This window comes from Ylistrum balloti, unplaced genomic scaffold (genome assembly GCF_031769215.1).
Source record: "Ylistrum balloti isolate Yb309-2 unplaced genomic scaffold, AGI_CSIRO_Ybal_v1 Utg370120, whole genome shotgun sequence".
Lineage (NCBI taxonomy): Eukaryota > Metazoa > Mollusca > Bivalvia > Pectinida > Pectinidae > Ylistrum > Ylistrum balloti.
In genome coordinates this window covers 1,844,495-1,869,387 of record NW_026782137.1, presented here as the reverse complement: position 1 = coordinate 1,869,387, position 24,893 = coordinate 1,844,495, and the positions used below count along the sequence as shown (strand labels likewise).

General features: G+C 36.1%; 1 protein-coding gene across 1 annotated transcript in view; it reads left to right on the top strand.

The window, feature by feature from the left end:
* Window positions 1-3,620: 3,620 nt before the first annotated feature.
* The window catches only part of LOC132550330 (QRFP-like peptide receptor), an 89,386-nt gene continuing 68,113 nt past the window's right edge, over window positions 3,621-24,893 (top strand). The window contains exon 1 of the mRNA XM_060214375.1: window positions 3,621-3,888. Within this exon, the coding sequence (XP_060070358.1) occupies window positions 3,621-3,888 (268 nt within the window). The remainder of the gene's footprint in view (window positions 3,889-24,893) is intronic.

Below are 24,893 nucleotides of genomic sequence, written 5' to 3'. Positions count from 1 at the left end.
ATAAGCCGCTTTGTACATGTTATAGGAGGTTTTGAGAGGAAATCATCCGATGTTTTAGGACGGATTTAGCTACCATGTCTAGCTTTAAATACATTATTATGTAAACTTTTCGGAACATGTCATTTTCCACTGGGCTGTACTTCGAAAAGATGTTGATTTGGATATTTTTAGATTTAAAGAAATATCTAAATATTGTACCACAGTTATGAGAAGTACATCATATAAGCAGAATGATCAATTGGTGGAACTACGATATACATGTATTTAAAAAAAGTAAAGTAAAATACTAAACCGCATAAATAGCGAAAAATGCTAATTCAAGACTATCGTCCACCCCCGCCTTTTTTCTTATCCGCTGGTTGCTCTACAGTCAAATGAGGTAAGGCTACAATCATTCTCATCTGAAGCTTCCATTATCCGGGTCATGGCAATTTAAGGTGACACAACTTTACAATAGGTTTTGAGAAGAATGATCAACAGTGGATATCGTCTTGATATGATTTTAGTCGTTGAAAGTACAGTTCATCAGCTAAACTGTTTAGGCTGTTATATATTTCAAAATAGACCCACATCAAACAAACGGCACATCAAAGAAAATTCGATGCTAAATATTTATTGAAGCCCATCACAGTGAATCATTTACATTAAGAATGGTATTTCATTGTTTTATTTTATTCATAATTTACCTTTTTCCTTAATTAAAATCCTAATTAAGTTTATGTTTACTTTTTAGTGTATAATTAGCAGTCATTGTCCTATATGTTGTACAATATCAGGGGAGATAACTTCCCAGACAAGCAGACGACATTCTAACAATAAAAAGCAAATACATTCATATGAACAGAAATTGAAGTTGTATCTTCATTAAGTTTTAATTATGAAACTGTGTCTACTTTCTTTTTCCAAACCTTGTATTGGTTTGTTTGATAAATTGCATATGTGTTACCATTGTAAACAGAATGAGGCGGAGGATACCCGAGAAAACCTAATGCACATTTTTACGTCCGTTCGGGGAATCGACCACGGATATTAATGTGAATGGTCAGTCTTTTACTACCGCTCCACCCGACCACTCGACCACCCCAGCACCCGATATTTCATTGATATACAATGGTAATTAGTTAAGGAAGCCCATGAGTCGGTTCATTTTTTCACGTGACTTGACTCGATGATTCCTGAATGAACAATTTGTACTCTTCTAGGAGCTCTTAAATATGTTTCTTGTCACGATGTTAATTGTCGAAGAGAGTTTCATTTTAGGCTTTTGATAAGGTTTTTATAACAATAAGGATAAAGATATAAATAATAAAACAGTTGTTATCAGTTTTATTTTATCATTAAACATGAAAACAAACACAAACTGAAGACTATATTTTTTAAATACGTAGGTAGATTATTTATTTTTCCTCCTCCACCCCCTAACTCCGAAGTTATATGTACCAGACTAAGGCTGAACACAGTTCACAAATAGTTCATAAGACTTTGACTTAAAATTCAGCTCACAGAATTCAGCTCATTGAAATTAACGTTTTCAGACATTCTACTGTCTTGTCATGAAATTACCAACATGGCGATCAAACAGAAGACCCTCATGCTTCCAGAACACCTAGTCTTATTCTCCTTGCCCTATTTAATTGGGTCAGTGTAAATTCCATAATTTATTTACTAATGTTTAACCCTCATTTTACTGACATTGGGATTGTGTTGACATGTCGGCGTTTTTTTTACCTTGTTTTTGTATCGTCAGTAAAAACGATGTTCCATTGGAACAATAAACATTACCCTCCGTCCCCCCCCCCCCCACATCATTTTCCGGATTTTTTTTCTTCTTACAATTGCCCTATGAACACATAATTCCTTCCGTTATGAAAGGATATAAATAGGAAATATATACATACTGATTTATGACAATTCGATTGATTTTCCATAAATATGTGATATCATAATTTTCACCGCTTCATATCACTGGTCGATCCAGTCTGTAGATTATCTTGGTTGAATAATTTTGTACAGTGGAAGGTTAATACTTCTCAATGGAGATGGCTTTCATTCGTAGATATATGAAACAGAGCACGTATGTCAGAGCTTTATTATTTATGCGAAAACAAGTCGCATGGCCTTCAATGTGTTTTTACCATTTGAGTTTGTCTTAAAAGTTATTAGTTAGGATTTCCTTTACGATATCGTACAGCAGGGGTTGAAATATGAACGTTTTCAGAGAAATCCAAGGTTCCTCCCTGTCCTGTTCCACTGCTGCTGTGGTGCGGAGCGCGAGAGGAAAATACTTTAACTGGGAGCTATGTGAGAGTGCAGTATTGATGTATTACACCTTGGCAGTAAAGGTTTAGTGAATGGGCGATAGGAATAGTCGTCAACTGGCGCGCGAGCTGAAAAGGTTAAAACAGACGACACTATTGATGGAGAGCAGACGACGGATTATGTTGGCGGGAGAAATGTGACGGAGGGATTATACTTAAACGCCCTCTACTCGCCATAGTTTGGACAGTTATTCACATCTTATGTCACCTTAGCCTTATTATGTCTCCTAACCAATGCTTTGCCCCTCTGGGAATAACGTTCAACAACAGAAGGGGATTTTACTTTGATGACAAATGTTTACTTGCTACCTCTGAAGGAAATTAAATGTTAAGTAAACGCAGAACGATTCCACCTTGTGGCAATTTATTATTTTCTTTTTTACCTGGATATAGTTACATGTGACTGGATGAACTCTACCATACCAAAACTGTGATTAATTAAAGGTAATATAAACTAATTGGATATCGATCCGACCAGCAAATTTACCCTTGAGATGACGGAGGAAACAAACGCCGAACTGCTCAAGGAATGACTTGTGCTGACGTAACAGTTTCCTTATAAAGACAGAAAAAGGCTAATGTGAAGAGTCTTGGCTTTGATTCTCATAGCAGACCAAATGTCAGTTAGGGTTAAGACATGTATTGAAAGTCTTTTGCCGTGAAGTGATCGTCTGTATGGAGTGCACAGTTTGGACATCGCTTGTCAAGGATAAGTGACACTTGATAGTGCTTGTTGGTAATATTGAAGACAGTCTCAGCAGTGATTTGGCATCGGCGTTGACATTAGGTAGACAGGTTAATGAAACCGCTGTTTCATGATAAATATGACCGTTGTTTACAAATAATTTGTGGTGTAATTATCTGAATTCCAGTACACTGCGTCAAGTATTTTAACTTTTTTTGTTAAGACTCTTATTAATTGAGTGGTTACTTTTAAAGTTAACAAATTCCAATTTTTGCGATTATCCACCAGGAAATATTTACACTCTAGTATTCGGTAACGCATGATTATGGTGAATCTGGTGGAGATATTTCTGGAAATCGTTTCTACATGAAGTTTAAAAATATGGTTTGATATTATAGTAATGTAAGTCAAGCCGGTGACTGAGTTTGAAAGTTACCCCATTACAAAAACAACTTTAATATCCGCGTGCTCAGATTTTTGGAGATTTTTCCCTTTTCCTTGCATATCTTTATTTTTTCGCGTGTGAACTTTTTCAACACTTTATTGTTGAATACATATTTGTGCTATTTGCATGTAATTTTTGTGGGATTTATTTTCTTTGAAATTTTCAATCCATCATGAATTGGTCGAACGATTACTACAACTCTAATTTCTCCCTGCCGTTTATGGACCTGAACGGATCCTATTTCATCAGTGAGTTCGAGGATACTCTGTTCGAATACCACAAACCCGAGAAGATCGCTCTACTATGTATCTATATCCCCGTGTTCTTTCTGGCTCTGATAGGGAACACGCTTGTTTTGGTCATGGTGTGCATTAACAAGAGATTCAGAAGGAACATAGCAAATTTCTTCCTCGTCAACCTAGCTATCGCTGACTTGCTTGGTAAGTGCATTATATACTTATCTAATATTTGGTATATATTTCCTGTATCATGCACGTTTACACTTTACGCATTTTTGAAAATAAAGTTTTATGTGTAATACATCTTGCTGTAAAATCCTTAATTTTCGTGGGCGATTTATTTCCGTTAATTTCATGGGTAATCCACGAACTCGTATGTTTTGAAAAATCACGAAAATTAAGTCCCACGAAAAGATATGATTTTACAGTATGTTCACTCCATGTGTGCTACAAGTGTGTAATGTGAAATGGAAGTACTGCATGCAGATTGATATTATGATATTATACTGCCTTCAAATGGCATTTACAGTCGATATAGATGATACAGAGCCTACTCACGCACAAAAGCCGCGTGTGCAAATTTAAGATTGTTGTAGACATGCAATGCACGAAATTTAAATAACTTAATGTGCACCTAAACTAAAGTCACGTGCAGTTCAAGTATAACACATCAGACCGAACTACCGGATCATCTGGAGCCAGACATGGATTAGGTTTATCGGATGTTGGATTTAGGAAAATTCTGGAATATAAAAATCCTATTTAGGAAATGAACGGGCATCTGTACAGATCTACAAGTTACACGATTTCCACAGAAGAATAAACGTCCTTTTTTATCAGCGAACTTTCCTAAAATGTATTTTCTTAAGTCGATAATCTCGTCTTGCACTAATAGTATAAGGTGGTGATAAAGGCACTAACTCACTATACACGCCTCCCTTCAACAAATCTATTTCAACCCATGGTCCACTTCAGCTTCCGGTTTCATGTTTTGCAATTAATGGAATTCTCTTCATCTACGTGTACTTATTTAGAACAAAGTAGTCGATAAACTCGTCTTATCACTTTACAGAGTACATTAACGTACGTAATGCTTTAATCAAACAAAGGAATAGATCCAGTGCACCTATTCGCATTCTGCGCTAAGACAAATACGTGTACTTCTACGCCAAAAGGCCAACTGAAATGAATTTTGTTTTCTTTTAGTATTTACAATATGGCAAATATGAAACCATTAACGCTTTTTTTCTTGGATACTTTCATCTCATAAAACTTTCTCGACCGTTATCTTTATCGAAACAGTATCTGCATAGTACTGTAAAAGCGGCCGCGACGATCCCGAACCGTAGCGGTGAGTTTTTTCTGTGCATGACACTCTGTCGTAATTGATCTGAAAGGCATGCGACGAGTCTCTTGCATGTTGTTCATTTAAGTATTAGCCAGCTACTTCAAGGAGACCCCGCCTCAAAATGACAATGGCTTTCGACGGGACAATCTGCTCAGGAAAACAAACAATCTATCAGTAGAATTGTTACATATTAGTAGAGGAGAGCACTTCTATAAATTGTTTTAACTTGTAACTTTTTTTCATATCCTTTTGTTTCGTTGAAGCAATAGATTATGCTTGAATAAACAAAAATGAGACATTAGTCTGAAAGCTTATAAATTCTGGATTTACTAATATTACAAAGATGCGGATTATTTCTTATTTCAAATCAATAAAATAAGTTTTATGATATCACAAAAGTTAACTTCGACATAAATTCAATGTTTGTCTCTAAGCTCTGAACAAGAAAAAGATATATTATTTACAGGAAACTATTATCTAACAGGAAACTCCCAACGCTGCGCATCAGCAAAGAAGGGATCTTATGACGCGACGTGTATACCTTTGGTTTATCTTAGAACTTTGACGAGTCGTTCGGTTTAGTGTACGGTATTAGGTGTCTGGTCAGAACCGAGCTGATAATAACACATTACCTTACATTATATACAAGTTATGGTTATTTATCGTCATGGGTGTAACGTCTAGCCAGATATTATCAGTTATTTGCATTACTTCATTCGCAATGTATCTTAATCAAAAATCAATACCAATTTTCTGCGTATATCACGTATCTGGCCATTATTTCTTCTCATCCTTTAACAAATACTTACATTTCATAGTTACTGACAGATCATGAGGCCGACAATTGGTATGGATAACAATATCTGGATTAGTGTTGTGTGTTGCCATGTTGCATAATGAGACGTGATAATTCGATATAAACAGAAAAATACGGTTATGCCGATTGCTTTCATTTACAATAAGGCATGACTTAGCAAATGGCTCAACATTTATATGGAAGTTTTATAGGACTCAGGGAAATTAAAGACGACGGTGTGTATGACTTAGGACAGTTGACGAAGAATTTTTGTACGACTGAGGACAGTTGAGGAGTACGGGTTGTATAATTGAGGACGGTTTACGAGGGAGGTTTGTATGATTGAGGACAGTGGACGAAGAAATTTGGACGACTGAGGACAGTTGAGGGGTACGGGTGGTATGACTTAGGACAGTTGAGGAGCACGGGTAGTATGATTGAGGACAGATGACGAAGAGAGTTTGTACGACTTGGGGCGGTTGAGGAGCACGGTTTGTGTAATTGAGGACAGTTGACCAAGAAATTTGGACGACTGAGGACAGTTTATGTGTACGGTTTGTATGATTTAGGACGGTTTACGATGGAGGTTTGTATGATTGAGGACGGTCTACGATGGAGATTTGTATGACTGAGGACGGTTTACGAGGGAGGTTTGTATGATTTGAGGACAGTTGACGAGAAAGATTAGCAAAAATTGATAATGACAGCGGAGTTTGGCATTGAAAGAATTTACGAAAGAGGAAGGTTTACAAAGACAAATTGTAAGTCGGCAGCACTATATGCACGGTATCTCACTCGCACCAATACGGTACCCTATCGGGTCACCGGAGTCCGCAATGGCAGGAAAGTTCAGCGTACTCAAAACTTTCCACTGTCCCCTGTCACTGCTGAATTTGTTGCCGATGTTTCGACGATGACCTGACGATGTTCACAGACGATATACCACAATTCTTAGCGACCTACCCGACAGTCTTGGCGTTTCCCATGTTTCTTTCTTTCAATTTATTTCTGTCGGTTCCTTTTCTGGTGATTGATTTGGTATGAGATGTGTTATCGTGCATTGTCTTTTGTCGTCAGTTTTTCCTTCAAAACACTACTCTCATTACGCCATGGTGGATTTCAATCAAATTTTATCTGAAATATCATTCGGGGTTGGGGATCATTTCGTAAATTCAAAAATTTGATCTGACCCCTATGGGCCTCGGGAAGGGCCCGAAAAGGATAGTTAGACAATGCTTTGCTTCAAAATCCTACTCTTCCTTAATGCTTAAATTGATTTTATTCAAATTTTGTCTGTAGCATCAGTACCGGTTGGTAAATAATTCTTAAATTCAAAAATTTGATTTGACCCTTCGGGACTTTGGGGCGGGGCCCCAAATGAGGAAGTTAGTCAATATTTTTTCTTCAAAACACTTCTCCTTCTTACTGCCAAGGCAGATTTTAACAAAATTTGATATGAAGCATTGTTGCAGGCAGGTTATCATTTCTTGAATTCAGAAAGTTGATTTGACCCCTAGGGACATGGGAGTAGGGTCCCAAATGGGAAAGTTAGTCAATGATTTTGCTTCAAAACACTACTCTTCGTTAATGCTTTAATGGATTTAAACCAATTTGGTCTGAAATCTCTTCTTGGAAATTCATCAGATATGTCTGGCCATCATCTGCAAATCCTTTGGACTGTCCATCCTTTCATGGATTGTCAGATGACCGTTAATTGCCATGGCCCTCTTGTAATTGTTCAGTTAAGAATTGTCCGTTATTGTCTATATTTTAATGTGTATTCCTTTCCGCATCTACTAAACACATAGAACAATAAGGTATTCTTGACCTTATGAATGAATGAACGAATGAATGAAGGAAGGAAGGAGGGAAGAAAGAAGGGAAGGAAGGAAGGAAGGGAAGGAAGGGAGGAGGGAAGAAAGGAGGGAAGGAAGAAAGGAAGGGAGGAGGGAAGAAAGGAGGGAGGGAGGAAGGAAGGAAGGAAGGAAGGAAGGAAGGAAGGGAGGAATATTTACTCAAGTGAATGCATGATGGATTGATAATACAAAAGAGCAATAGAAATGACCATGCTTTATTGGGAAATTTCAATGGTTTACAAGGTGACTTCAGATTTCTTATGGATATTATAGATACTTATATTACTGTGTGAAGGCCTAGAGTTTTATCTCAAAATTCGATCAGCTAGGTCTTTGTAAAAAACAACTTTGCTTCTTAACGAAAGAATACGGTAGCAGTTGGTTTGATGACAACATTTAATTTTTACGTCATAAGTATTGTAACGATTGCACTTACATATGTAAAGAGACATGTTAGTAGATCTACCAAGGATATATAAGCATCTAGTTCTTAATAAAAAAAACCAAACCGTCGTCAACGATGGTCAATATCTATCCTATATCACTGCTGCATTTGTTCTTATCCAATGGCCGGCAAAGAGATTATCATGTTATGTTCTCGGATTCGTTGATACTTATCACGAGATGGCTGATGTCTGTAACAGGCATATAAGGTGTACCCATGCTGCTATAGAATTCGTATGGATTTGTCTTGCTAGAGTCGTTAAAAGCTATTGGCGGAAATTGAGTCTAACAAAAAACCTTGTGTTTTTTTTCAGAGTCGATATTGATCTCCACATTTGATGGTCTTGGCTTATTCGGTTTTATTCCAATACGATCTTCAAGCTTAACATAGATTGAACGAGTGTACTTGGCTATTCTAGAGATCGGTCAGTAGTGCTTTGAACGGGAATGTCCATACGCTAGCGTGCGACGTATTTACATCCCGAAAACTCTCAACCCGCTCCACCGATGGTCCTACGGGATCCAAAGCAAAATAAAAATAATATATATATATTTCCGAAGGATACGGAAAGACAGTATAAATATGTAAACACAGATTACTATATTAGGAATTGATTTACTACTGTAAGGTGGCCGCGGTCGTCATGAGTTCAAATACCAGACGAAGCTCGTGCTCACGAGACTGATTGTAATGATATATATATATAGAGTCCGCATTTTATGTTGACAGGTATATGTGTGGTACGCGTGCTTCCAACATATCGTATGTGAAATCGATATAAAAGAGGGTTAAGGTTCGATATTTCTGATCATTTCTGTCCGAGCTGATGGAGATAAAACGATGTCTGGGGGATGATACATACGTGGTAATCACGTGACTTTTTTTCGTATATATATGTGTAAATCTACTTAGTGAGAATCGCTGACTCCTGATTACGTCATATGGGCATTTGTATCTGTTATGGTGTTGTATTTTTTTTTTTAAATCCTGTTTGGGTCATTTATGACCTTTTCCTATACTCTGGTATGAACCATTTCAAGTAATTAATTATTAAGCAAAGGCTATTATTATCTTGTCTTTCAACCTTTTGATGCAAATTAGAATTTGTTCCCTTTGCCATGTGTCCATTCATGTAAGACGTGAAATCGTACTTGCAAACCCAATTGCATGAGTAGCCATGTGTCCATTCATGTAAGACGTGAAATCGTACTTGCAAACCCAATTGCATGAGGAGACTAACTTTGGGATCACTGTCTTACTTTTGACCTGTTGAGCTTATGCCTCTGCGAATGGAATGCCTTGGGTTCGATCCCCTGTGCCGAGACATACCAAAGTCTTTTGGAAGTTTAGTTACTAGTCATCTGTCTGTCTGTCTGTCTTGATTTAAACATATCCTATGGCACATCAGTAGCAATAGGATTTGGCACAAGTTTCACGACTTATATAAAGTCGTTTCCAAACATATTGATATACACACATTATATTTACAAGATGGCAGTATGATATGATAGCAAACAATTAAGCAATTTTAGAGAGAGAGAGAGAGAGAGAGAGAGAGAGAGAGAGAGAGAGAGAGAGAGAGAGAGAGAGAGAGAGAGAGATATGTATATCACGTACTTTGTATGTTTAAGATACTTTGTTTATATGTAGGTCATACATCTGCTCCTTTTCCACGCAAGCGAAGCAGGTGATACACTGTCTGTCTGTCTGTCTGTCTGTCTGTCTGTCTGTCTGTCCATTTTCTAACTCAACGTAATTTGGATTTATGTTGATTGCAGTAGTGTCATATATACATATCAGAACTGAAATTCAAATAAATAATAATAATATTATAAAGAAAATGAAACCAATAATAAACTAGTTCTCAATGTGAGGTAATAATACTATGATAAACCAAAACATTATACAGTTTTAAACTCAAGGTGTCACGATACCACATCAGCTGTTAACAGCAGACACGGATCTTTAAATATTTAATGTCTTTGTTTGTTAAAAATTCTGTCTATCGATGAAAGTTAATTACAAATGTAATATACGGTTTGATCGCTTTATATTATACATGTATGTCTCATAATATTATTTTAAGTCAAACACCTGTGTATTTGTTCGGGAAAACAACTTCACGGTTGATGTGATTTGGACTCAGATCATTGGCTACAAAGATATGTAAAGTTGCCTTGACTGTAAAACAGGTCCCGTAAGCAAGTTTTATCTATTCATTGCTTTTGTTTTCAGACTTTTCATATAATACTATCTAATTAGAATAATATATCATATCTTCAAAAAATGCAATTAAATGTATTTAACATATTTTTATATCAGTACGGCTAGGAATGAAAGTCAAATGTACTTAAAATCACATAGAAATATATATCATTTGTTATTCATGTCGCTGTGATGGTATAGATAGAAAGTGTAACGTTATCTATGTACTTGCTTCTCAGTGGAATGTTTCGTTTTGTGAGGCAGGAGGTGAAGATTCAAAATGACGAAGATTGAGTATCGTTCATAGCGTGATGAATGCCATCCATTAAAAAGTTAAATTCGTAGATAGGAGAAAATGTTAGGCTGTACTTTTGGATTCCACCACCCTTGTGCAATATGTGATTGAGGTCCTTTGTACTCTTACATCCAGTCAGGGTAGAATCAACTGGTTTACTTGATTATGCATTTTCCTAAAAACTGGTCTATTTTCTGACAACATTATACATAAATTATGTATGCAAATACTCATGAAACATGTCGGCTAAAAGTTGACTACACTAAAACGATAATAAAAAGCCCGCTTCGTCTCTGTAGTAGTCATAACATGTGACTTTCAATGACGTGGTGTTCCTGGTTTGTCGTCCAGACATCACAAATCTATAATGTCTATTGAATTTTCAAAGGAGAAGGAAACCGTTGAATTTAAGACGTCATCGATCGCAAAAGTATTAAATTGTATTCAGCTAGAAAGTTATAATACAAATCAGCTGGGAAGGTTTCAAGATCGCTGGGGTAACGTATGTAAATAGGTATGTGAGTATTAAAGAGGAATGGTCCGTATATATTGCGAATTATTATTAACCATCGGATTTGATTTTTCACTCAGCCGAACAGCTCATTAATTGTATATTCTGTATATTGATTTATGTTACACATCTGTCACCAAAATTTAAACAAAGCGCAGCCGAAACGACTACAATTCATTGTTCATACCATCTTGTGCACTATTTTCTATGATCTTTTTACCATCTCGACACATTATTTTCTACTTTAATGTATGTAGGATTAAAATTCAGTTGAAAAGGTATGTTGATTCCTTACTATCTTTTACACTCAGTACATGTAAGTCAAAGCTTGTGCGCTCCACACTGGTGATTTGTCTGATGAAGGTGACCATGTAGGCACACTTAAATCTATTACTGGTCGTCGATAAGGAATTTATCCGTGATTTTCCTGTCAGAAATCGAGGTTCTGTAAGCGTATACATTGTCTGTGTCTAGTTATTAAGAAGTACAGCAGACTTTTATTGTTGCGAAAATTGTCTCGAGTAACGTTCTATATATGTAATTAAGAAGGAACGCCCCATTAACCTATTTAACCTACCTTACTACATTTCGGTAATAAGATGGATTGCTCAACCAACGTTTGACATTTCCTGTCTCTCACAATTAACGAAAATTTGCTCTGTATACTTTTGCAGGTACACAGTACATATTTAGCTGATACAGCTTTGGTTTAAAGAGGAATGCTCCAGCAACTTTTGACATTAGCATCATTGTATTTCTCTGTAAAAAAGAGACTGATCTAACAGCGTCTAATGTTTTCTACATCAAATGCAGACACTCGGAAAAAGTAAAAAAAAATGTACCATTTATAAATTCATGTCCAATAATTAACGAGGAGAAAACAAAAAGTTCTGGAACAAATATAAATAAATAATAGAGGGGTGTTTTATCATACATCTAAATTCTTGAGATGAAAGAACGGTAAACCTTTATCTAATATTAAATCAAAAGATAACAGATATATGCACAATTTACTTATATTTTATTGTACAAGTATATCTCTATCACTGTACTTCAGAAATGGCCCGGATACATTTCAATATTAAGTTAGAGAAACCTGCTTCATGTCATGGCAGTTCAAATTTTACGACATTATAGCAAATAAATGCGGGGAGTGGGTGGAGGAGTATAACCGCTACTAAGTAGTAGGCACAAGCAGGGAATTAATGGACATTGTTGAATATTTGTTTAAGCTAAGCGCCATATATGGTAAGTCATCCGAACTTAGCAGTCCCATTCTTTCTTATTAATATAGCTGAGTTTTTTTTATATATATATATTTATATTGTTTGGGGTCTGGTTGCTCCGAATGTACAAACCATTTCTCTATCCTCTAACCTATTCCAAATTCTTTTTTGAGTCTGTTTTACGCTGGTGACCTAAAAGGTCGATAAGTGCAAAGGAGTGATATACAAAACCAGTAAATTGAGTTTACATCACAACTGTTTTATCCTTCTGTAATTCTGTAATACCAGATACTTATAAGTTATACTATGTATAATGTAGGTATCATACATATGTAATCCTCAGTTAGAGACAGACTTAAAGTCTGCACAGGACATTTAGACACGAAGATATACCAGTTTGCTTACAATTAAGGAGACTCCATGTAGCGATTCACTGTTGTGGAACTCTTCTGTATTTTTAATTACTCCGAAAGAGATATAATCGAGTCCCTTAGGATATTATTAACACATCAGTAATCGCCTCAGCAACAAGTATTGTCAACTTAAATAAAATATGCTTTTGAAAGATAAAACTTTATAACTTTAGTTCTTTTAACCATATTGCTTTACTTTTAAGTTGATATTCGCATATTCTCTAATTTCTTTTTTAAAATTTCGAATTACATGTTAAAGAATTGTAAATCAATGTGTCTTCATAAATCGTTAAGCTTGACTGTTATTTTTGGTAACAGCATCCATTGCGTTAGCGTGGATAGTGTACATTGGCCTACATTTACTGGTATATCGTACCCCAATTTTTATGACAACACGTGACTAAATTGAACGCTATTGTTCGTTATCCTACTTATATCTACAAATAGAACTTTCAACTAAGCGGTATTTTGATTGGTTGAAATGTATAACGAATTTCGAAACAAATTCCATAGATGTTCCGTGACACGGAAGCATAATTACAACATTGATTTAGTAGGTAAGATGGTATGAAGGTATAATTAAGACAGATTTAACTTAAATACGTGCAATTCAACTGAATTCAACCAGTCTTTGATGGGTGGCAATTAGCTAGAAATACTATCATCTTACCATGACCCATATGCAATTTTGCCACATATTCCTAATAGGAACGATACAAGTGAAATATTTTCGTTTGATACACGTTTTTAATAAAAATATATTTTATTTTAGTGTAGTGCAAATACGTAAACATACAAATAACGGAGACAATTCAAAGAAACCGAACCATGAAAAGGAAAAATGATAATATAACGTTGAGAACGCGTTTGTGACGGAGACACCAAAATGAGTGCACTGATACTAGTAATTTAAGCACCGAGGTTTCGATTTTCTTGTAAAACGCTAAAGGAACTCTAATTTGGAACACTTCTGCCGAAGCGTTAAAACGCATGAGCGTAAATGGCATCGTCATGGCGATATTTGCATTAGAAATGGATTTAGCCATCGTACGTTGGAAGGACTCCATCGGTACAATTCTGTTAGAAGTGGTATACGTGTGCCCTAACAGTCTATCTCTTTGAAAAAATAACATTTAGTAAATTGCATGCTTTTTATTTGTTATATCGTTGTCTTGGTATATCGATTCCTCTGAACCAACATCACGCGCGCAATGGTAATACTGTCATTTTGGTTAAGGTTGTTACGTTTTGATAATACACCTCGGCGCTCTTCTTTACTAAAACCAATATATATCCAGAGTTTAAGTATAGACAAATGTCGTGAAATCGTTGCAGAGAATGACATATCATATTTATCATCACTTGAATTTAATCGTTTTCCAAAATTTTATTTTTTTGTTTGCAGAATAATTTTACCGATGATTTTCTGTCGACTATCAAGTGCAGTAGAAATGACGAACGCCTTATTCGCAAATAATCACAAATTATCCTGTATGTATAGGTTTCGTGAATTCGCATGAACCCCTCCCCCGATGTAAATTCCTTTATCAACATCGTCAGAGGAAAATACATTTATAGAACTATGAAAGCAACCTCCGCTGAAGATCCGAGATGTGCGGTTCGATCTTTAATTTGTTTTTCGTGAATCTGTGCTGAGATGGTTAAACCTTAGAGCAGTAATAGAACTAAATCCCTCAGATTTCACGTGACGGGTAGTCACCTAGTGTTTAACATTGGCTCAAAATGACCCTGTGGGCCATAAACAAAATGCACGACAGCCATAGTAAGAACTATGTTATAAGACCTCATATTAGTAATGCCAGGTGGAAACGCTCAAAGAACGTAATTATGGAAAATTATATTACTCGTGGAAAACTAATATGGCCTTGCAGGTGACCTCAAGCCTATTCACGTCCGATCTCATACCATCTGGTGTTTAAGTATAATGATACAGAATTGTCATCTGATTACCTTTATAAGATTGTTCACGTAAAAAATGTTTTGAACGCGGATACATTAAAAAAGCAACGCGTATGGATTCCACCTACAACGGTGTCTCGGACTATATATCTCCGTAATGATCTGAATTGCTAGCTGTAACTTTAACACTATGAGTCAAATATTTATAACACTGTGGCTAAAGATGACGATTGTACAAGGTAAATAATTGTAGAGGACGCTTCATTCCTTAGGCATCCCAAAATAACTCGGGAAAGGGATATGCGACATGTCGTGTTTCATATATGAAGGTACGACCCCGTTGGAATTCCGTTACGAAAATCAATGGGTACACACAGCGTGTGCCGGAAACCGTAATACACATGTCGTAATTCGCCTCGGTTCAGATATATAAACATGCATTTTGTGTGTTCCGAGCGAAGTAGATCACGTCTTATCTTGTGAGAGCACATCCGGGCTATATGTATACTCGACCGTTGTTTAACAACTCGCAATGCATTTGTGTTTTCATCTTAATAGTAACTTACACAAGAAAAGTGTAATGTATTTCCGCTAGATTTGCGTCATTTTACGTAAAGCCAACTTATCACGTGCATACATATCGCATGTATGTTGACGGTCAGTCATAATGCATGTGTACTCGTGTTTTACTAGCATCTGTTTGTCAAGATTAGTTGAAAGACAAAGAATTTTTCACACGATATATTGTTTTTGCCATATGTTCTGCGGTTTCGCTGTGATAGTTTGTGGAATATTTTTAATTGATTGATTTTTTGCTACAGCTCAATGAGTCTGCCCCTCGACTCATTAGACACGCACGCGAGGTATCAATTAACAGGTTTGTGATCACATGACTCCAACACTTACAGCTTGTGTTAAAAATCATTCTCCGTCACGCCCATTTTTCTTTTGGTAAGTAATATACTTATGAGGTATATAATCTGATTGCGTAGTCGTATTTCATCGGATATACTTGCTCGTAAAATGGTACTTACTCCAAAACGAAATTAATATCCGAAGCATCTTCTTAACGTGGCTCTCCTTATTTGATAAGCCAGGTCTTAGAACCACAGAACTACTAATTATCGTCTACTTTTGCCTTGTGGATATACGATATTGTGTCCGATCCACTGTTATTGCTATCGATCTCTGTGCCTAATAGACATGTATCGTTGTCTTCAAGATCGCAAACAACATGCCGGTAGTGTGTTTGTGTGGACTGTAATTACCCTAGATATCGACTTCAGGCTACTTGCTTAGATTTAATTTGTACTTTGAGTGGGAAGCCGTCGCTAAAAACGCTCGCATGGTAAACATACTGAAATTAAACTTAAACGTCCTGTTACAAAGACCATGCAAAGTGTTTAATTTCACTTTCAGGTATAATGTTGACGTCTTGTCTTTAAATAACAAGAAATTTATTGACACCGTCCATCGTATATACCTACCAGAATTGGAAATCAAAGACACAACGGACTCTTATTCATCAGCCGTTCATCTTAATCTTTTGCTTAAAAAAAACCCAACATTGTCAGCTTTCCACCAAACTGTATGATAAGCGTGATGATTTCTATTTCTCTATTGTGAATGTTCTATTTCTGGATAACACCATTCCAGCATCCCCAAACGACGGTATTTACCGGGTTCATATCAAGTTGATTTGATATTCTAAGGCCTGTTCCCATTATCACGATTTTGCAAGAATTTGTCTACGGACGGATAAACTCGTAACACAGGGTTTCCAAAGATGCAGGTTGATAAGAATTATGAGGAAGTTTTACGGCCGTGATAATGATGTTATTGAGAAATCATTCTATTTCTTTGTGCGATACGAAGCTTGACGTGTTTGATGCGTGTTAGTTTGGCTTTCGGTTCCGTTGTCGTATTCCTTGTTCTCATAACTAGCCGAGGTCAAGGTCAACATGCTCCCCTCCTCTAATGTTATGTTTAACTTACCTCTCTTTTCCAAGGGTAATGAAATTGTCTCTTCTAGAGTCAATGTTAACTAACACTTGTGTTCTAAGGTTAAAATTTACTTACATCGCGCCTCTAAGTCACTGTTAACTAATACCTCTTCCCTAAGGTCAAGGTTATCTTACGTCTCTTCGTTAAGATCAAGCTTAAGTGACACATTTCCGTTAAGGACAAGGTAATATCTCACCACTAGGTCAAGATTTTACAAAAGACAAAGTAAAAACACCTTCAAATACAAATTTCGAGCCAAACAATTATTTAAAATACATCACACAACTGTTTCGTCATTCTAGGACTCGTCTAGGTTAAATGATATATCTTCTCTAAGCTTTAGGTAAACTAACTCTTCTCCTCTAAGGTCAAGGTTAACTTACAATGTACATTTCTTCTCTAAGGTAAAGGTTAGCTAACTCTTTTCTAAGTTAAAGTTGACTGTTAACTAACATCTTTTCTCTAAGGTCAATATTAGCTGACACCTAACTTGTAAGTTAACTAACACCTGTCCTCCCATGTCAAGGTTAGTAAACATGTCCTTAAAGGTCAAGTTGCCTTTCATCTGTCCTGTAAGGTCATTTAAACTGACACCTCTTATCTAAATTCAAGCTTTACTCCTCGAAAATCAAAGATGAATAATACCTCACTTATACGGCCAGGTTAATTAACACCTGTCCTATAAGGTCAAGGCTAACTAACACATCTCCTGTAAATTTAAGGCTACCTAATGCCTATCCTGCAAGGTCAAGGCTAACTAACACATCTCCTGTAAATTCAAGACTAACTAACAGCTCTCCTGCAAGGTCAAGGCTAACTAACACATCTCCTGTAAATTCAAGACTAACTAACAGCTCTCCTGCAAGGTCAAGGCTAACTAACACATCTCCTGTAAATTCAAGACTAACTAACAGCTCTCCTGCAAGGTCAAGGCTAACTAACACATCTCCTGTAAATTCAAGACTAACTAACAGCTCTCCTGCAAGGTCAAGGCTAACTAACACATCTCCTGTAAATTCAAGACTAACTAACAGCTCTCCTGCAAGGTCAAGGCTAACTAACACATCTCCTGTAAATTCAAGACTAACTAACAGCTCTCCTGCAAGGTCAAGGCTAACTAACACATCTCCTGTAAATTCAAGACTAACTAACAGCTCTCCTGCAAGGTCAAGGCTAACTAACACATCTCCTGTAAATTCAAGACTAACTAACAGCTCTCCTGCAAGGTCAAGGCTAACTTACACATCTCCTGTAAATTCAAGACCAACTAACAGCTCTCCTGCAAGGTCAAGGCTAAATGGGCTATATTACGATAATGCTCATTGCGGTCATCCATTGCATTGTATTAAAGAACATGACTATACCATGTTGATATTATTACATCAGTGGGCTATTGAAACTACCAAATTTCGGAAGCTTTACGATTGTCAGTTAATATGGGTCAAGGTCAAAATTAACTCATTTCCCTCTACTTAGTACATGGTTAACTAATCCCTCTACTTAGTATATGGTTAACTAATCCCTCATTTCTTAGTTAACGTCTATGTAACATCACATTGTACTTTGTATTTCTTTTGTAACTTCTCTCGTTCATGCAGAAATCAAAATGCCCGAAACTATAGCTCTATTCAGTAAATGCTTTCTCAGTACCGTTGGTGATAAAGGTTATATTAAATACTTTCCAAGCGCATTCGCATGTGATTGTAACCTTGAAAACTGAAAATTTCAAATACAATTTTGAATTCATTTTTCGTGACGGGAAATCTATTTTGCGTATTGCTATCGCCATATCAATAGGGAATGTAACTTCAAATGTTTTTTTAAAGATTTACATATACTACACTTAAAGAAGCATTGCCAGTAACGCTTGTGGTAAACGCAATCGGTTGTAATGGCATGCTTTCAACCATTTTGTAACATTTTATTTCAAAACAACAGTTGTTAGACGAAATCTTTACTGCCCTGCTTCTTCACAATTATGTAAGCATGGTTAAGCACTTGAAATATTCCTTCCTAAGATCGGATGTCAAAATATGACAACATTTCCTGCTAGATAATAACAATTTGTACAGGTTATTAGAAACTCGTATACACCCCATCAAAAGATAATCATAGTAGGGTCACTCCTAGTCGATGCTTTGAGGGTCTTGGAGCTTGTTTAATGCTTCTATCATGGTTTTGATGGGGGTTTAGATAAACAAGGCATTCTAACGTTATGTAGATCAAGGACACGGGTAATAACTAAATGTAATTATAGTCTTACTACCTCTAGTTACTTCTTCAACATGAAAGATGGAAGCCAAGAGTAAACAAAGCATATCACCAGTTGTATAATTGCTAAGATTGTGTATATTTATGATAGCTAACTTTGTTTCAGTCGTCCTAGAGGAATAGGTGTCAAAACCCGATTATTACACTTCGTTCATAACTGATAATGATCCTTCATAATTTCCGAAGACTCATTTCACGAATTCGACCCATTAGTCCGAGATCCCGGTCAAATCGTTCCGATTTCGACCCATCAATTCGATATTCAGGTCAGTTTGTTCCTCTGTCATTCCAATAGTCCGACAACCTTGGCAAATTATGTCGACATTAATCCGACATCTTTGTCAAATTATTCCGATATCGTCCAAGTAGTCCAACATTCTGGTCAAATTATTCAGATCTCGTTCCATCAATCCGACCTCCTGGTCAAATCATTTCTGCATGTAACTCGATCCATTAGTTCGACACTTTGTTCCAGTTTAGATTTCTTTGCTCGATACCTTGCTCAGTTCGAATTTCCTGGTCAACTTGTTTCCAATATGGAACTGTAAGTTATTCTCTAAACGCCTGTTTATCTGGTAGTCTGTAGAATAATGGTTCTCTTTATGATTTGCAGTGCTCACGTCAATTTGAAATAAAGTGAAAGCTTATAGACAAATACAACAAAATTTCTTTTTAAAGAACACATCTAGATCTCGTCATGCTCAAGGTCAAATGAATGATGTCAGTAAACAAGTCGTTTTTTTGTTTCCTATCTTTTAGTTGTTTTTGACTTAAGAGCTTTTAACCTATTTAACATCAACACATTTTTCATTCTTATTAAGACATTAAAATTATCATTTGATTTAATGTTCAAAAAGAAAAGCAAATGATGTTTCTTAATGAAGTCCTTGAAAATAATTGCAAACATGAAATACAAATATGCGATATCTTAATTGCATTGATGGAATAATGAAGCATTATCTGTCCTGAATATTATATCTAATAATACACTCCATGTCAACGTTTATCATATTTACTGATATGGTACAGAGGGTAATTTACCACACAGCGCGATGTTTTTCGACCCTCGCAATCTCTCTCACCAACAACGTCATTGAGAGAAGATTAAGTCGATATCATAGCTATAACGGCATCAGCCAAAGTGAAAAAGTAAATTTTTATTTCAAAACACATGCATTTTTGTCAATTAATCATTTTCTTGGTGGTTCTATTTTCAGAAAATTTGTATCACCTTACTGCACGAGAGCACTCAGGCTATTTTCTGTATATTTGAAGTGTTTTGTCAGGGCATCATTTGGGTTTTACTTTAGAAACGGTATTTTGAGCAGTTACATTTATTTGGTTAAGTGCACGTAAAAATGGAATACAATACAATAGTGTAAATTTGCAGAATGAATTTTTCACCTAATGATAGGACATGCTAACAGTAAAATATATAGTATACTGCAATTATTGTACATGTCTGTACTCCGGTTAAAGTTTAATGACAAATGTAATTCCTATCTCTGGAATTTAACATAAAAGCCTTGATAAGAATTGATAGAGCCCTTCAATTGGTTTACGAATTTTAAGATCGTTGACAAAAGGCCTTCCGTGCTTAAGAGCAATGTAATATATACTTAATTAGAGGAAAAATCCTCCAGTAGGTGTCGGCGTTGTCGTTCTTAACTAAAGCCTGCCTAAGGCACATCGCTAAACCGTTTAAGATGTCATTTTCAAGCCTCAGCAACTGCAATTAAATTACAATGCACGGAGACTTACTTACGATCAATTTAAGACTGATTATGCATATTGTGGTTTTTTGTTGAAGCTTGGGGCGACAAGGTGTGAAATTTCGATCATTCGGTACAACAGTTTTTACAGCTAGTGAGGTCCAATACAAACTAAAAAGATTATGACACGATTTGATGTTGACAACTTTCAAGCCGTTTCTTATTTTACAAAAAAAAATGTCTTCGTTAATATTTGCATTTTTTTGAGTTGATAAGCAATGACATAATCTGGTGGATGTCTTTTGTCTGATAACTTCTTCGTAAGAAAAAGTCAAAAACGTTTTTTCTAGATGAGGTGCAAATTATCACTTTTCACTTACATTTTTGGATAGAAAATATTTATCGATCATGAGGTTTCCGAGGCGCAATACATATTTGCTTGTTTCTTTTTAGTTCTTTCTTTCTGTTTTGTTAATTAGCTTGTTTTGTATTGTTTTCGAATATATACCATAAAACCTAATTTAAAACAAGAAACCTCTATTACCCATCACGTTCTCTATAAAGTCTTGTACACTCAATTCCTGTTGGGAAACCCACTTTCAACATCATCAACATCATTCCATATTATCTCGATCCTCAACTCTCCCTGGTATTTCTTTGGGATTCAATGTTCGAGCATGCGCAGATTGAAATCTTTAAAAGTTGAACGTTTTTAAGGAAACAATTCGTTGGAGTTTTAATCTTTGCGGTTACAGTATTGTATCGTTACTGGTGATCTTATAAAGTTATTTTTCGTTCTGAAAGAAAGACTTATTGATATAATGTTGCACTGTTGCATAAGGTTTTTCAGGAGACATTCTGTCATCATGAGTCTATGGTGTGTGCGTTTGTCATTCATCATCAATCTTGCGTGATCAACTGGTGACGAACAGGTTGCTATGCAAACACCATTAACCAAATGAGACAGACAAATTTGCGTTTTTTTCCGTGAGTTTTTAACTGGACAGGGAAGCTGATTCAATCAAAAAGGTCTCATTTGTATGCAAATTAGTTAATGTCGCATTTCGTGCCAACCTTCCTTTTCTAGCATCTGCTCATTTTGCATGCATTGGAAACCAGTGTTTTTGATATATCAGGGAGTAAAACACTTATAGAGTACTGAAATTGGACACGAATGAAGTAGTATTTCACTGTATGTACATTCATAGTAAAAAGTACCTACTCTTATATAGTAATTGTGTAAAACGTGTAATGGCGTAACTCTCAGCCCACGTACTGAACAGTGTGCTATACTTCTTCCGAAATCGGTGTGGAATGATATTCAATATAATGAATGCTGACTTGACATTTTTCTTTTACTCTTTTGTTGAATACATCTCTGTTCAGCGATGTGTGGCGGCGTCCTTCGGTCGACAAAGGCGATGTGCTCGCCCCCACGATCACCTACATCACTTATACTACAAGAATTATATTTCCCAATGCATTTTCTCTCCATATCTTCCCATTTCAATTCCTTTTCATCACGTAAACTGCTATAACATACGGCACGCAAATCGGAGCTAGTCGCCACAACTTTGACAAGGCATTGCTCTTCATTGTCGGGTTTCGTGAAAATCTGTAACTGGACGGTCCTGTCATTAGTAAAATTTACAATTGAAAATGACTCCCGTCGGGATATTATTCTAAATCACTGCTTATAACTTTTTTCAAGTACAGAAACTATTCTTTTCGCTAAAAGAAATAAGAATGTTTGAGATGTATCTACGTAAATTGTTGGCCAAAAATATTTTAAAGCTCGTGTACATTGTGTTTAGCATACAACATTGCTGGAGCCTTTTTGGTGAAATAAACCTGGCTAGAAGACCCCATTATACAATTTTCATGTACATAAGTGACACAATTCGTTTAGTAGTAAGCGTTCGGAGTCACCATTCTTTCTGCGATGGTCCAATATGTAATCATGTGTTTATACCGCTAAACCTTGCATAAGAACAGGGACCCATAAACTTATACACATATACAACATAACATAACGTAACATCTCACAAACGTATGTGGTCTTAAAATAAAATAGACCTATAAAGTATGTGTTTAACATTTTAATGATGACATTTTCTGATATCGTCTGGAAATAGTCTTATTCTGAATGGCATCACATTTTAATTGAAAACAATTGACGTCATAGTTTAAACAAACAGTAAGCCGTTATCAAAGATGTGTTTTGATAATTAATCTTTTATTACACACTGCACTATTATTGCTCTATAAATATTGTCTACATAAAGTATTTTCATATATTTCCCAAAGGAAACGCTACATCGCAAGATACATTGTCATGGCAATGCAATGTCGTATGATTATAGCCTTTTACTGAGGTCGATACGTAGATTTATCGACCCAGGACAAAATCATACTGACTATTACTTTGATGCAATGCAACACTTTGTCAACCTCTCACACGTTTGGCCAATGGTATTAAACTAAACCATTGGTTGTAGGAGAGGCCATGAAATATCTGTACAATACAATATAGCACATATCGGCGAAGTGCATCGTCATTAGGCTTTACACAATCTGCCCCAGGCACTCACGCTAACGTATGATTTTCACCCAGTACGGATATTCCGGAAAATACAACACAGATAGAATTTGTCATTGCACAATGCATTACAAATTTGATTTTGATGTGTTACAATTAAGTAGAGGGGTAATATATGGCCTTGAATGCGGCTGTTTTATGTTTTTCCAGTCTTCCGTTGACTTCTAAGTGTCTTGAACTACTTTTGCTGGGATTAGTTAATGTGCTTTTATACAAATATTATGTAATGAAGGCATGCTGTTTTAAAGTCTTAAGTAATTAATTCCGTCCTCTTACGAATCGAAAATTTTAAATCCTGACACTGTGGCAGTAAATAAATGCATTTATTGCTGGCTTAGTAGCAATGATGATGCTTAAAAACATGCGGCATTTTTTTTGAACCTGTTGCTCGTTTTTGTTTGTTTTTATTTCATTTCATGAACACTAATGCCTGGGAAATAGGTTGTTACATGTGATAATCAGTGCCGTGACGTTATTTTTACGTTGCCATGGAGACATTTAAAAAAAATTAAGGACAGAAATAGCTAAAATTCTTGACAAACGACACAAACAACAACGTTTGTTAGCCGTTCTGTTATAATGACTAGGGATGATGGAACGGGAGCAAGTGTAAGGCATGATTGATTAGAGTTTTTTATATCTTCGGAACAGTCGTATAAAGACCAGTGTTCTGCCTGTGATGACTGAGCAGATATTTTAAAGCGAAATAGCACAGCTTGACAAGATATAGCTTGACTTTTCACTCAGTCACATGATCCTGACAACGGGCTAATCGAGAACAATGATGCATCTGACAACATCAGGCAATAGCTAACAGGACTTTGTATTTGACCACAAAGTGCCCGGATATTGTTTTAAACGAAAGCCTGCACGACACATACGACTTCTTTGATCATTTACGTTCAAAAGGAGGGGAGGGGTGTGTTGGGGGAGGGGTGGGAGGTGGTGGTGTAGGATTATCGGAGTTGTCGTCTGATTTAATTAGCGACGTACCAAATATCACAACTGTGGAATTCATATTGACTGATTGTCTAAAAAGAACAAGCTTATAGTCTTGTCGCATGATACATGTATATAACTTTTTTTAATAAAATGTTTTTCAGCATTATAATTTAGGATAAAATTGTTATACATTCTCGATAGCAAAAGCATCAGTTACATATGTTTGTTAAGGAGAGATAATTATGGCCCATCTCCGGCGTCCTTTTGTAACGGTAAATCACGCCATACTTTACCTTCTTCTGTGTGCTAATCACAGTGCCGATTATAGAATATGATGAAACCCTTTCCAGACTCAGCACTTTATGCAGTAGCCATTAACTTGTCGACGTTGATTCAGTTTAAGGAAGCCATTTTTATTGACCCATTTAGAAAAGTGTTTCCTCCGGCAATAGTGCAATTTGTGTTTGGCCAAGAAAAATCTTTACTTGGTACACAAATCTGTGTCAGTAAAAAACGCGATATCAAATGGGCATCAGAAGAAAAAATCCCGCACGTCAATATACATTAATGAATAACTTAGATACAATATGTCTAAACATGGTCATTTACGGTAAGAAATAATGGGAATGTCCATTGTCCAGTGCTCTTCAGTGATTGTAAATG